The 13177-nt window shown below is 36.2% G+C and overlaps 1 protein-coding gene across 3 annotated transcripts in view; it reads left to right on the plus strand.

Moving 5' to 3' along the window:
- LOC138698634 (zinc finger protein 479-like) overlaps window positions 1–12673 on the plus strand; it is a 33181-nt gene extending 20508 nt beyond the window's left edge. For all 3 annotated transcript variants that reach the window (XM_069824746.1, XM_069824743.1, XM_069824745.1), the window contains exons 4-6: window positions 1101–1614; window positions 7213–7295; window positions 8167–12673. In XM_069824746.1, the coding sequence (XP_069680847.1) occupies window positions 1101–1614; window positions 7213–7295; window positions 8167–8551 (982 nt within the window). In that variant the 3' untranslated portion in view covers window positions 8552–12673. The remainder of the gene's footprint in view (window positions 1–1100; window positions 1615–7212; window positions 7296–8166) is intronic.
- Window positions 12674–13177: the final 504 nt, after the last annotated feature.

The following is a 13177-nucleotide window of genomic DNA, read 5'->3' on the forward strand; positions in this document are numbered from 1 at the left end:
TCCTTTTGCTTCATGACAACGCCCCAGCTCATTCTGCACAGGACACAGTCACACATGCTGCTTCTTTAGGCTATCAAATTTTGCCCGTATTCTCCTGATATGGCACCCAGTGACTTCTTCCTCTTTCCTCATATGAAGAAACCATTGCATGGCAGGCATTTCGAGAATGACGACGAGGTGATTTTTGAGATGGAACGTTTCCTGAACAGCCAAAATGCAGACTTCTACAACCAAGGCCTCCGTCAAGTCATCCATCGTTGGGAAAAATGTGTCGCGTTGCAGGCTGAATATGTAGAAAAGGACTAACACCATCACTAAGTCTCATGGTCGCAGCTTCATTTTTTCGAGGTGATAATTATTATTCGGTTGAGAAACTTTTATCATCCAGTCTGCTGTCGAAAAATCTGAAAGTTAGAATTTATAAAACAGTTATATTACCGGTTGTTCTGTATGGTTGTGAAACTTTGAGGGAGGAACATAGGTTAAGGGTGTTTGAGAATAAGGTGCTTAGGAAAATATTTGGGGCTAAGAGGGATGAAGTTAGAGGAGAATGGAGAAAGTTACACAACACAGAACTGCACGCATTGTATTCTTCACCTGACATAATTAGGAACATTAAATCCAGACGTTTGAGATGGGCAGGGCATGTAGCACGTATGGGCGAATCCAGAAATACATATAGAGTGTTAGTTGGGAGACCAGAGGGAAAAAGACCTTTAGGGAGACCGAGACGTAGATGGGAAAATAATATTAAAATGGGTTTGAGGGAGGTGGGATATGATGATAGAGACTGGATTAATCTTGCTCAGGATAGGGACCTATGGCGGGCTTATGTGAGGGCGGCAATGAACCTCTGGGTTCCTTAAAAGCCAGTAAGTAAGTAAGTATTAAAACTTTATGACTACCCCTCGTATAATGAAACATTCTCTTTATAGAGGGAGTGGTTTAAGGTTGGCTCAGTAGTTCTTACACTTAGACATACACACTGATTATACAAAACATTTGGAATTAATGTTTACAGTACCCCATGAACAACTTGAAGTGGATGTCGGTGCATCCCTAAGTTTACGTAACCACATATCTTTCACTATTTTTTACAGAACTATACAAACACATCACGATAGTATCGGAGAATCAGACAACTCTGAAGTTTGGAGGAACGAAATATCACAGTGTTACACCCTGACTGAAGAAGAATGGGCCTCAATTGATGAGTCTGCAGAAAATTGTATCCCTGTGGACAACACAGTCAGGGAAGAAGCTTTCTGTTGCGAAATTTGCCACAAAGTGTTTACAACGAGCGACAGTTCGGTGAAACACTTGAGTACACACAAACAGGAAAATCCGGATATATGGAAATTTTTGGGCGAGTGTTTAGGAACTTCAAATAGTTCTAAACAACAAATTTCCACCCATGCGTTGGAGAAGTCTTTCACTTGCGATTTCTGTGGTGAGGACTTCCCAACATCAGTCGCTCGTGACAACCACACACGCACGCACTCTGGCGAGGACATATTGAAGCTTCTTTTAAATGGAGAACAGCTGCAGAGTAAAAAATCAAGCAAAAAGTTACGCCGTGATCTCACGTTTTGTCCAGGGGTTTGTGACACTGAGGTAAATGGTGCTCGTTGATGATGTTGAGTGTTAGTTTCCAATTAGTGTTCGGTTGTCTCAGACTGTACAGTGTGTTCTATGTATCCTACACGGTGTCCACATTCTGGAAAGTCAGTGGTAGTCAAGGAAGTTAAATTCTTTAACAATATGAATGCACTCGTACTGCTTCAGTTATGCAATTTTTTTTTTAATTTTCATTAGATTTTCTTTGTTTAAGTTTGACAAACAATGCAGTTATGGCTAAGCAGTGTATATTTCCCGATTATCTTATTTCTAGTCTCTTCCGTCCTAAAATCGAAGTCAAAACTGGGGAGTGATACAGTATCACTTGTTTTCTATGCTGTTTTCGCTGTAAGAAAAATCCTAATGTAAACACAATCACGTGGCTGTCATACTCGTGATTGGCTCACAGTCGAAACACTCACACGACGCAGGAAAATATAGTCCGTATTTGGAAACAATCATCTTCTATTATATGAAAATAAAAAATTAAATTCTAGTTTTTAAATACAATGAAGCATATAACTTCACTCATATGTAAAATGATATGTAAAAGAAAAGCTACTTTTATATTTTGTTATGTGCTATGAACGCGGATGAATACAAACAGTAACACCGAGGTAATCTGTTCTTGTAACAAGCTGGCGTCACTTGGGCTCGTAGTTGTTCACGTAAGCACGTGGTACTGAAGTATGGCTTCTGCATCCTCGGTGTGTGTGGTTATTAAACATAGGAGTGGAAACCTTCTCAAAAGCGGAGAAAAACAAATAGTCTTAAATGTATATAATAAGTTAAATGAGTTTTAGTGGCAGTAATTATAAAGAAAATGTTTCCTAAGCAAACGAATGCATAGTAGTGAGGTTAGGCCTACTTGACGAGTAACGGGAAATGTTTAACATGAAACAGAATGTACAACAGTAGATGGGAACACGTACTGAGAATCTATGGCGCCAAACAGCGGCCAATGAAGCCTCACTTCAGTCACGTGCTATTGTTTACATTAGGATTTTTCTTACAGCAAAAAGATTGTATCATGTTTTAACACTATTCTGAAAAAAGTTACTGAAGGTGCATCTACATGGTTCAACTTTTCTTTCAACTTTAAGCATTCAAGCAATGCATGCAAGAGTGAACGAAACGCATTCAATTGTGGATGCTTTTTCCACATAAAATGAGAGCGCATGCGGCAATTGAAAGCTACCCATCGCTGGTGGATATCTTGCGTGTATTTCGTTCAACAGTAGCATGAAGCGAGCAGCTGACTGTTTTAGGTGGCCGTGAATAAACTGAAAATCCTTTTGTTCGGTGATGGTGGACCTTTGAAATTGAGAATGGCAGCAAGTATGTTTAGCTTTATTGAAGGTTGTCACAAATAGGAGTGTCTTTGGAGTGTTCAACCACAATTTTATGAATCAAGTAGTAAGTGTTGGATTGATATTTAAACGTAGTGAAGATGACGTCCAAAACGGCTCACTGTGTAGACACAAAATCTGCATGCATCTTAATTGAACAACTGCTTCCGTGGTCTGTTGGTCAGCATGCTGGCTTCCAGATCAGGAGGTCCCGGGTTCGATTCCCGGGTTCGGTGCTCGGTGAATTTTCTTGAAGAAAAAGAATTCCTTGGGTGTCTAGAGTCTGGAAATTTATATGAATGTGAGTGTGATTGTGAGTGTGCCAGGTTAATATTAATTAATCAATCATCACAAATATAAAAATACATCAGGACTGTCGCTGGGCAGTAACCTGAACACATGTTTCAGCGTCACATTGTTGACAAGTACCACAACCATAAAGCATCTAATAGATACTATAGAGTTGCCAACCACAAGGAAAAAAACTTAATTGAACGTTCGTTTTCAACTTGATTCTTTCAATATTCTCTTCAGATTGCATGTGTAAATGTATGGACAATTGAACTGTGTAGATGCACCTTAAGAGTGTAATTCTTGGGAGCCACTCAGTTTTTGCTGTGTTGCTTTTTAATTAAAAAATTGTTTTGTAATTTTCATTAAATTTGTAAAATAAATATAAAAACAGAAAGAAAAATGAAAGCTAAGAAGTGCACAGAGCTAGGCCAGCTATGAAAATGGTGGAGACTAGTTTTCTTGCTACTGGCTGGTCAGGGAAAATCAGGTTTCCACCCCCTCCCCCAAATTAATGTGCACACCTGTCCTAGCTTCCTTGTCATACTAACAAATTATTCATTTGTTATTGTTTTACGACTTTGATCATACCCTAATCATTGAACAGCAATGTGATTTTGTTCGCTCCATTACCCACACATGCAATTCTTACAGTTGTCCACGTTCTGCCTGCACACTGACTCCTGACAAGTGACAGTGTAAAAGCCAAGACTACCAACCACTTGCACAGACGAGAAGAGCACCTAATATACAATGTGCAAGCATGGAACAAAAGAATAGCTGTTGTTAATGAATAGAATTTAAAAAAATTTGATCTTAACATATTGCAGAAGGTGCTCAAAATATTAATCAGAAAACAACACTAATTGTGGTTTGAGACATCACTATCTATTATTTGAAGAAACTGTTTGCAATAAGCATTTCTGGCAACGAGATCTCTAGGACTTAAACTTTACACTTCAGTCACTTTATAAGATCTAAATTGTAGTCTTTTATTGCTTTGTGAGCAAAAGAATAAAAAATTTCGGCTTAATGTGCAAGTTTTCTAGGAGATTTCTTGAGACTTTCCCTAATGTCCTGAAACTTTTGACGCATTAACAATAGGATTTTTTTTTTTTACCTTTTTATTCAACATTAAACCAGATCCTACGATCAGATTTGAAAACTCAGCCACTCAACCATCTGAAGTGAATGAAGAGAAAAAGATCTACGAGCCCACAATTCTGTTCGTATCAGTCAAGTACAGCATTAAGCAATCACAGTTACCGGTCTCTTCTTTGGAGTAAGAGGCACCATTCCGAAAACCTTTGTAAAGTTGAGGGAAAAATAGAAGCTGAAGTGAGAAATTCAAGATGTCATCGCACCACCATAATAAAGTTTTCCGTAGCGATATTTCGCCAGCATCTTTATGGAGTACACTCAGTTTAAATTGTACTAGTCTGTTTATGTCATGTCTTAATTTCTTTTGTTTGAAACCTGTTTGTATTGTTTTTCATTTTAAATTTTACTATGAGCTGTTCTGTGTCGCAAGCAAACCCGAAATGTTGAGTCAGACTAATAATAAATACAGAAATTGCACTATAGTAAATATGTGTATCCTAACAGCTGTGATCAATATTTAAATTGATTTTTGTGCGAGTATTTGAACCCTATGTTAATTTACCTGCATATTTATATCTGACTAACTTCAATATGGCAACAACTACATAATCATGAAATATTCTGACAATGTAATCAGTTTAGGATACATCATAATATTTTACATTGACTATTACACTTCTACTATGTCATACTACTTTTGACCAATAAAACAGTACGAAAGGATATATTTCATGGCTGTTTATTGCTACAATTTCATTACTTCCCTAGCATGTTTGTTTTTATCGCTTCCCTAGCATTTGTTTGTCTTTGTCACTTCCCTAGCATTTGCTTCTTTGTTTGCCAACATTTCAAAATGTCAATTCTTTACAGCACTATAAAACAGGCTTTGCGATCGTCATTTGTTTTCCCGCATAGGTAGCCAACTGAAAATGGAGATTCTGCTCAAACGTTTTGGTAAAGCTAACATTAGTGAAATAGAATTTTAATAAGTCAATACCTATTTTATTATATTAGAGTACTTTATTTCTTCTGACCTGTCGACCTGGTTGGCGAGTTGATATAGCGCTGGCCTTCTATGCCCAAGGTTGCGGGTTCGATCCTGGGCCAGGTCGATGGCATTTAAGTGTACTTAAATGCGACAGGCTCATGTCAGTAGATTTACTGGCATGTAAAAGAACTCCTGTGGGACAAAATTCCGCCACATCTGGCAACGCTGATATAAACTCTGCAGTTGCGTCATTAAATAAACCATAACATTTTTTCTTCTGATCTTTATATACTTTCATTTGCTTTTATCACTTCCCTATCATTTGTTTCTTTGTTTCCCTACATTTCAAACTGCAAATTCTTTACGGTACTATAAAGCATGCTTTGCTATTGTCATTTGTAAACTGCATAGATAAACAACTAAAAATGGCGGCTCTGTTCAAACATTTTGATGAAGCTAACATTAGTGGAATAGAATTTTAGTAAGTCAATTAATATTTTCTTGTATTAGAGTACTTTATTTCTTCTAATCTTTATATACTTTCTTCTAATCATGTAATAGTCAATTAAATCCCACCCGAGTTTTGATTTTCTCTAGATAACTCCAAACCTCTAGTGAGATTACTGTTAATAAATATATTTATATTCAGTGAGCACACAGCGATCGTTTTTACAATTAATTTAAACAAACTGAATTTAAGTGTATTTAGTATGTAGCCTAGGTATTTTATGCAGTTTGACAATGAACACTATAAACTTATTTGTGATTAATTTGTAACTACATAGTACAACACATTTTAGATTATATAACTTCATCACACATTGTATGTTTCAGTGTACATTTATGCAATTTTAAATTTTACTTGATATCGTATTACCCATTGTGTGAAGATGCCTCAAAGGTGAAAACGTTTACACAATAAATGTATATAATGTAAACTATTTTAGTATTACATTGGTTATGATAAGTCATATGACTGATTTATAATTTATTACTTACTTACAAATGGCTTTTAAGGAACCCGGAGGTTCATTGCCACCCTCACATAAGCCCACCAACAGTCCCTATCCTGAGCAAGATTAATCTAGTTTCTACAATCATATCCCACCTCCCTCAAATCCATTTTAATATTATCCTCTCATCTACGTTTCGGCCTTTATTGATAATTGATTACTTTATTCATTTATTAAAATGGTAAAGTTTACCTGGAGCTCGGCTATTCATGGACACGATTCTTTTATGTATCATAAATCTAAAACACAAGACCCCAGCTTTACTTTCCTTCCAAGGGGAAGCCAGGCCAAGGCTCTGTATACTTACTTACTGGCTTTTAAGGAACCGGAGGTTCATTGCCGCCCTCACATAAGCCCACCATTAGTCCCTATCCTGAGCTAGATTAATCCATTCTCTATCATCATATCCCACCTCCCTTAAATCCATTTTAATATTATCTTCCCACCTATGTCTCGGCCTCCCCAAAGGTATTTTTCCCTCCGGCCTCTCAACTAACACTCTATATGCATTTCTGGATTCGCCCATATGTGCTACATGCCCTGCCCATCTCAAACGTCTGGATTTAATGTTCCTAATTATGTCAGATAAAGAATACAATGCTTGCAGTTCTGTGTTGTGTAACTTTCTCTATTCTCCTGTAACTTCAGCCCTCTTGTATAGCTCTTAAAAATCCTTGTCCTTCAGGTTTGAACCTCCTAACATCAGGTTCAGTGGCAAGCATAATAGCTACTAGCTGGCAACTTTTGCATGGTTTGATATCTGATCACGCCCTTGCGTCTGTTTTGTACAGTCCAACACTCTTCTACGTGGTTCCATAATAAACTTGAGTCATATCTCTCTGCTTTATTCCAGAAAGAGTCATGTGGTCGAGAATCAGCTCCAGAGGAGCAAAATCTGGAAGTTGCAGCAAAGAAAAAAGAAGTCTTAACTGAAAGGTGAGTAGGCCCTATACTGTGTGTGTCTTGATTTGGAGTATTTTCATTCTCTGTTTATGATAAAATATAAGTTACCGGTACATTTTTATACATTGAGGCATGCCCTTCTTTGGAGTGATTAGTGTAGGAAGGTCATAACTTCAGGAAATGAATACTGAAGCCATTTTAAGTAAAAATGCTTATATTAACTGAGGTCCAATTTCGAATATTAAAGAGCTATGTTCATTTATTTGCTATAAATAAATACATCACAGTGCTTTGTGTGCCACCATGTGATTACAGCACTCTGTCTGTCTTATATAATCTATATCTCTGCCCAGTGTTGGAGTCATCATAAGATAGAGCTTTGCCAACTGAGCTACTGAGATGGCTAAGTGAAGATTATTGTCGATAGGTGCTTCCCAAGACATTTTGCTCATTTTCCGTCTGCACTATTATTTGACATACAATATAGTAAATATTTATCACAGATTTGAAACACGATTTTATCAACACAATTGATTATTGCAGATGTCCTAAGAATACTGCATTATGGAGAGTGCCTATATTTTGCATGCGTAAAAAAGAGCCAATCACAATTGCAGTGCTACCATCCATTGTTGTTTAAAAACTTGAATCTAAACATAAGCAGTGCATCCAATCTTACGACTTTCGATATTATTAAAACGATCTTTTGTTTATAATGAGATGCGTCTATTACGTTGGGAATTTTTTTTTAATTCTAACGCGAAAAATGTGGGTGCGTCCATTACGCTGGTAAATACGGTAAATAAAAAATTGGTGCTGTTAATTCCAACAACATGGAACACGAAGTATGTAGTAAAAGGGCTTGATGGTATTATATTACATTACAAAAATTGTGTGACTTCAGAACTTGGAACTGCAAAACCACTCAACCACGTCATCTGAGCATTGGAGGTATCCTCAATGGTGAAGTGCCAAATACAGAAATATCTCAACACTGTGACCTGCAGCTGCAAGAACCCACAGCCATGCAGTGCTGTCCTCCGAATTCTGTTCATAGAGAGGAGATTGAATTAAGTTGTCCTTTTCAAAGGAATATCTTCAACATGGGTTTCACAAAGGATGCTTCTAGGGAACACTCTGGAATTTACACTGACGAAAGACTGTTCAAGTGCAAGATTTGTGGCGCTGATAAAATGACGTCTTACCTTCTCAGAATACATATGAGATTGCATAAAGGTGAAAAGCTTAAGTGTAACACATGTGCCAAATTTTTACAACGTCTGAACTAGTCAGAACGCACTTGAAGGCACACCAAGAGAATAAACTCTTCAAGTGCGACATTTATTAAAGAGTTATACTTATAAATTAAAAAGATATCTACTGTATTTACACGATTATAACACGCACCTTTTTAACAAAATATCGTCTTGAAAAATGGGGTGCATATTATATTCCATGGTGTAGTTTATTCACATGCAATCACGCAGAATGAAACGAATTGATATTAACGGTCTATTTACGCTACAAGATATGATGGGGAAAGGGCTTATAGAAACAGTTTTCTCGTCTTTGCTCACTTTTCATTCGTAATTTCATGTCCATTTTTTAAGACGATTATTCTAACTTATGATAATGAATGACTTACTGACTCTTTTTTTCTTTTATTATGAGATTTTATGTACATTGAGGGACATAATTGTTGAGCGGGCGAAAATGTTTCAAGGTCTGTAGCGTGGTTGATAAGAGGCTATAGTTTTAATTTTTTCAGCATAGATATGTAACATGTAAACAGAAAAGCAAAGTGAATAACCCGTCAACATATGACCAAAAATTTTCGACTCAGAGCATCGCAGTGTGGCATTCTTTGACTTAGAAATAACTCGATTTGCTTAACTATTATGTTTCTCGTTGTACTATACAACTTTCAACAGTCTAACATCTTTAAATAAACCAAAAGAATTTACCAACAATAAAATCTATTGCTGATGAAAGAGTGACATGACGTTCGTTATTGTTAATCAGTATTCTGACATCATACTAAATCTGTCGACCGGAACTTTCAGTTCTCATACTGCAAGTAAGGACGACCAAAGCTCATTCACAATGAAAATTAAACATAACATAAGCGTTAACTTAAGAATGTAAACATTACGGTAAAATCAAGAAGTCATACCACCATTCACGATGGGAACATAAACATAACTGCAAACATACTTGGTAACCATGGAAACATAACAACGACGCCATTTCCTCATATTCTGTCATATACTTCAGCGCTCCACGATTGTGTTCTGTTTGCAAATCACGTAAGCATAAGCATGAAAGTTTGGAGTTTACAAACCGACCCTCCCAAGTACTAACATTGTAACGCACTTTTTTACATTTTTCAGGAGATGAAAATGAAGTTTTAAAATGATCGTGTAAATTAGTGTATACAAAAATGTAGAGTAACAATAAGATTTTGCATACAATTGGGAAGGTTTAGAGCTATACAATGATAGTACTGGGAGAAAAAGAAACAATTTAAGACCATATTAACTAGGACAACTCAAAACCATAAAAAATTGAGTTACAATGTTAGTACTTGGGAGGGTCGAAACTTTCATGTCAACGTCTTACAACAATGTTTATGTGAATCATTGTGAATGAGCCGCAAACTTCTGTGTTTATGTTACGGTTATGTTTAATTTTCATTGTGAATGGGCATGCGATGTACAGTTAGAGGTAAGGATAGAGTTGCCAACCCTTCCGTATTTAGCCCTAATTTTTAATAGTCTCCTGACTCCCATATTTTTTTTTCTCCTCGAGCATTTTTCACCCTTACTTTTGCATAACGTAAAAATTGATTTGAAATGTTTAATTTCTCTGTGCTTGAGTTGCACTGAAATGTGCAATCTCTGCAGAAGATAATACTTGTCAGAAATAGTTTCAGGGCTCACTAGTTTAAAATCAACGCTAGAGTAACAAATTAAAAAAAAAAAAAACTAGTTAAGCTTAGTTGTGTTGTAAGCATACCAGGCAGCTAAGTCATGCAGAGAATGTTTTTCTTTATGAACAGTAAGTGGACAGATGTCGAAACAGGAGCACGACACACAGGAGCACCCTAATCAAATCAGAACTGCAAATCACAATTAATTTTAAATCATGTGCAAATTCAACCTCGCAAATTTCTAGCGCAATAATTAACAATAGATCCCTATTAGAAACCACAATAACCAAATTTCTTGGCTTAAAAATCGATAATGTGTTAAATTGGAAAAATCATATTAAATATCAATACCTTAAAAACAATATACTTTGCATACTTCCACTCGGTAATGAGTTTTGGAATAATATTCTGGGGAAATTCCACAGATACTAACAGTATATTCCTACTACAAAAAACAGTAATTAGAATAATGGTAGGTGCCAAATCTAGGTAATCGTGTAGGACTATTTTAAAAAAACTACAAATAATGCCCATGGCTTGTCAGTATATCTTTTCATTAATAACACTAGTCTGCGATGAAATTACTGCCTCCAAAGTTTCAATGTTTTTAGGGTATTTTTAGCATGCTGAAGTCAAATTCGAAGCCAGAAAGTTCCTATCACGTACCATTTTTTTGTTATTTTAATTTTCTTATAATATATTACGACAATTCATAGCGTAATTATTTAAACTATAATACTTCAACAACTGTAGTTTTAGTATGTTAATATATGAAAACTAAATGTATTCAACATATTTTAAGATGTTTATATTGAAAATCAAGGATAACAGATGTTTCTTAGCATACAGAGGGTGCAAGCGTATAAGGAAGTTAGGGTGAAATAATGTACAGCCTTGCCATTATCTTTATTTGTGGGAGATAGAAATGTCAACCATACCTTGGTGAGAGACTAGTTCCTCTCACATTTCAATAGTCTATGTTTCATCTGGAAACGAAACGAAATCAGTTTTTGAAGCTTTATTGTGGAGTAGAAAGTTGAGAGTTCTTAGTTCAGTAAGAAAGTATTTACCATGTCGCAACGGGAATGTATAAATAATCCAGACCATTTTTGTTATATAACTTATATAAAATATAACATTGCCTAAGCAGAGGCGTAATTTTACAGATTTTGTGAAAAAGTCATATCTTGCTTATTTTGGAATCAAACTTGGAGATCATAGTAAAGCTTGGACACCACACAAGGTATGTAGAGGATGCATTGAAGAACTTCATCATTGGATCAACGGCAGAAGACTGTTGCTATCTTTTGGAGTACCTATGGTTTGGAGAGAGCAGTGGAACCATAGTAATGACTGCTACTTCTGTTCGTGTGATGTGAAGGGGTACGATTCTAAAAATAAAAAGCATATCGTGTATCCAGTTATTCGGTCAGCCATTTTACCTGTACCCCATAGGCCTGATGTACCAATCACTGTGCGACTAGAAAATCTTGAATAGTTTTAATCTGAGTGTGATGTAGTGGTAAGGGAAATTGTGACGAGTGACAGTGACTATCTACCAGAGTCGGGTGCTGCAGAACGTGGCTTTAAATAAGGAAAGAGACTGTTTCAAGTACATATGTAAGTAATTTCCACTACTGTCTGAAGCAAATTAAGAGAATGTATATTTAATGGTCCTGACAAAAGAAAACAGACGTCTGATGCAGCATTTTAAAACACTGTGGATGAAAAGGGGAAAGCAGCATGGATATCTTTCTGCGAATTTGTTTTAAAATTTCTTGGTAACAACAAGGGTCCTAATTACCGAAACATTGTGGCTAACATGCTTGAAGCATACAAGGAACTTGGTTGTAACATGAGTATCAAAATTCATTTTCTGTTTTCTCACCTGATTATTTCCCCGAAAATCTAGGATTTTTGAGCGTAGAGCAAGGTGAACGATTTCACAAGGATCTGCAGGAGTTCGAAAGGAGATACCAGGGACGATGGAGCATCAGTATGCATCCTCATTATTGCTGGATGTTAAAGCATAAAATACCTGAAGACAAAAACAAAAGAAAGAGGACCAGAAGGACTTCCTCAACTAAGAAGCAAGTGGTGTAATTTTTTGTGTGATACTGTGCTAATTTATTCATCCAATAGTGAAATAAACAAGACAAAACAAAGCAAAAACACTCTAGTGACATGTATGAACAACCATACACATAATTTCAGCAAGTTGTGTCTTTTAAATATTGCTTTTGCATTTGAAATAAAAAAGTGAAATGAAAAAGTTTGTGATGAAATTCACGTAATTATACAATACATTTAAAGTGATTTTGCAAACAAACCTGACGTGATAGAAGTAAACGGATTGAAAATTCGAATTCAGCACATCGACATTATACAAAATCACATTACTTAGTTTAGGCAACAAACACAAAGTTGAAATTCGCAGGCTAGTGTAATCTTCCCCGTATGTAATCGTGAAAACTTTGTAACTAATTCAACAGTTCATAGCATAAATACACTTAAAAAAATGACTTTCATACTCCATCGGCAAGTCTATCGTGCTATCAAAAAGGAGTGCGTTATATGACAGTAAAAATTTTTAATAGCCTCCCTATCGATATAGAAAATGAAACTCAAAACATAAGATTATTTAGGGCCAAATTAAAGAAGTGCCTAATTTCTCACGCCTTATACACCGTGTTCCGCTTATAAGTATAACAAAAGAAATAGCTATAACTTCTGAATTAATACAAGTATATAGTTGAAACCAACTGCTACAAAGAATGAAAACTGGGAATTTTTGTTACCTTATGTTCCATAAACCTCAACATGGCTTCCATTGGTGGCACGGGAAATATCCAACCGGTATTCAACCTCGACCCAAGTGTTATGAAGCATCTGTGGTGTAACATTGTTGACAGCAGCATAAATTCTTTCTTGTAAGTCTGCCAAATCACGTACTGGCGTCCTGTAGACCTGGTCCTTAACAAACCCC

This window comes from Periplaneta americana, chromosome 4, assembly GCF_040183065.1.
Source record: "Periplaneta americana isolate PAMFEO1 chromosome 4, P.americana_PAMFEO1_priV1, whole genome shotgun sequence".
Classification (NCBI taxonomy): domain Eukaryota; kingdom Metazoa; phylum Arthropoda; class Insecta; order Blattodea; family Blattidae; genus Periplaneta; species Periplaneta americana.